Raw genomic sequence first — 2,151 nt, 5'->3', positions numbered from 1 at the left:
AAAAAAATAATTAAAAAAAGAGGTAATTTCTACTTGTTGAGTTGTTGGTTGAGTTACATCCACCTTGCTTATAAGAAGTTGTTGCAGCCTTCTCCCCATCTGAACCAAACAGTCTCTAGATGACAGTAATACACTCTGGTGGGGTTGGCTGGTGGCCCAATGAATCGTGCCTTAGGGTGGGTGGGGTTCCTATCCCATGGGAGGCATGGATTTGGGGTGTGCGGTAGGTAGTCAGCTAGAAAGTTGTAGAAGCAGGGAGTTCTGCTGCTGTTAGTTCTTGTTAATCCACAGTTCACTGACAGGTGTTAGCAACAGTGTCTCAGTTTCACTCTGCAGCGTTCTACAAATTCACCAAATGACTTCACACCGTCCTTCACTCTCCCTCACCTTCTCCTTCCACAGGAAAAGAACAGAAACGCACACGCACACAGACCTACATGCACGCCTGCGCACCTGCCTCCCTCTCATCGCCATCAAACCTTGGCTCGCTTTCAGTCGCTGTTTATTTGAGTGGCAGAATTTTTTTCGGTTTTGCAGTCTGAAACACTGACACATGAGTCACTCATCTCCCCCCCAAGACAAACACGAGCCTTTGTCTCTCGCTTCACATCAATTCAAGGCCTCCAGTCTTCGCCAAATGTCTTTTTAATGAAAACTGCTTCGTCTCATCACTCAGTGAGTGTCTAATGGCTCCTGTATTGCTGCAGGTACCAGAGAGAGGCAGCGATATCTGGCACAGGAAAGCAGAACCTAGGACCAAGACAAACAACACACACGTGCACACACTCGCGCACGCCCACAAACACTTTAGATTTCAGCCTCACTGAGTATCCAGCAAATCCAGAAGTGCATGCAATTAGTCTGGCTTCTCTTGCTCCCATGACGAACAGGAACAGTGCGGGTTGTTAGAGCAAGATATTTCTGAGTTCATTTAATCATCAGAGACTGAGGTGTGAAAAAAAAAACAAGTGAACAGGAACAAAGCAGTTTTCAATAAAATGGAGTAGCTAATGAGGACTAACGCTTAAAAATCAGAGTACATAAATGAATATTATCATATATATGCACATAATCATGTATGGCAGGTGAAAGCCTCATCAGCCATAACTTGATTGCATCGTATATGCCAAATCAAGGCACAAAAGGGTGAAATCATAGTTCTCACCTCACATTTCCTTCCCTATCTTCTCCTCTTTTCTTCTCTGCATCCTTCTCTTTTTCCCCCTCCCAGTCTTCTTTTCTCCCATCTCCCCTACGTTCATTGTCTTTCCTTGCCTCACCTCATCTGCCCCTCCTCTCCTTTTACTTGACTCTCCTCACCGAGTGGAGGATTTGCTTGCTGATCCTGATCCCACACACAAAAGGAGGGTGGATAATCAGCTTCCTCTCTCATCCGGCCTGAATCGGTCCTCTTCAGAATTCCCACATGATGCCATGCCTTCCGAAAGCGGACTGTTAGCCATTATCCCTCATCTACTCAGCCACTCATCCCTAATCTTTGGCTCCCTTATCCCTGCTCCTTTTGGTTTCCGCGCTTCCACATCCAGCAGTCGCAGGATGGACGTGATTCAGTCTGAGATGAGGATACCGTTTTGAGCTTGTGTCGATGACCAAATACACATCTAGTAAAACAATGTGGGAAAAACATTATTTGCAATTAACTCTGGATATTCAGTCGCTAGCTGCTTTGATTGCAGCTCTACTGTTGATCAGGCATATTTAGAGTGATACTGCAGATGGATGTGACTGGGTGCTGATACATGTAGCATGTATGTGTGTCTAAATTCCTCAATAATTCTAATCAGGTCTTGTATAGTAGTTGTATATTCACACTTGAAAAGTAACAAAATAAAATACTCAAAAGTGTGCTCTTGATGAACACTATTGTCCAGTAATACAATAAAAAGAAAGTGGAGTAGCTACTAAAAGCTGAAAAATGTCTTTACCATGTTAGCATGCTAACATTTAGTACTGCAAAGTACAATTGAGGCAAATGGAAATGTAAGTGGTTTTACAACCAAAGAAACTGACAAATTGTAACAAAATGTAAGGGAATCACCAAAGTTACTATCCATTTTCTGAGAAACCCCAATGCTTGACATGAGGAAGAGAACAGAAGAAGAGTCAAGGCAATAGGCATTTAACAAAATG

General features: G+C 43.3%; 1 protein-coding gene across 1 annotated transcript in view; it reads left to right on the top strand.

The window, feature by feature from the left end:
* The window catches only part of LOC118343211 (sushi, nidogen and EGF-like domain-containing protein 1), a gene marked incomplete at its 5' end in the record, with an annotated part of 91,802 nt that extends 90,206 nt beyond the window's left edge, over positions 1-1,596 (top strand). The window contains 1 exon segment of the mRNA XM_035681967.1: positions 1,232-1,596. Coding sequence (XP_035537860.1) covers positions 1,232-1,596 — 365 coding nt within the window.
* Positions 1,597-2,151: the final 555 nt, after the last annotated feature.

Source organism: Morone saxatilis, unplaced genomic scaffold, assembly GCF_004916995.1.
Source record: "Morone saxatilis isolate NCDOM2014 unplaced genomic scaffold, NCSU_SB_2.0 Contig9, whole genome shotgun sequence".
Classification (NCBI taxonomy): Eukaryota; Metazoa; Chordata; class Actinopteri; family Moronidae; genus Morone; species Morone saxatilis.
This window is presented reverse-complemented; position numbering and strand designations above follow the sequence as displayed.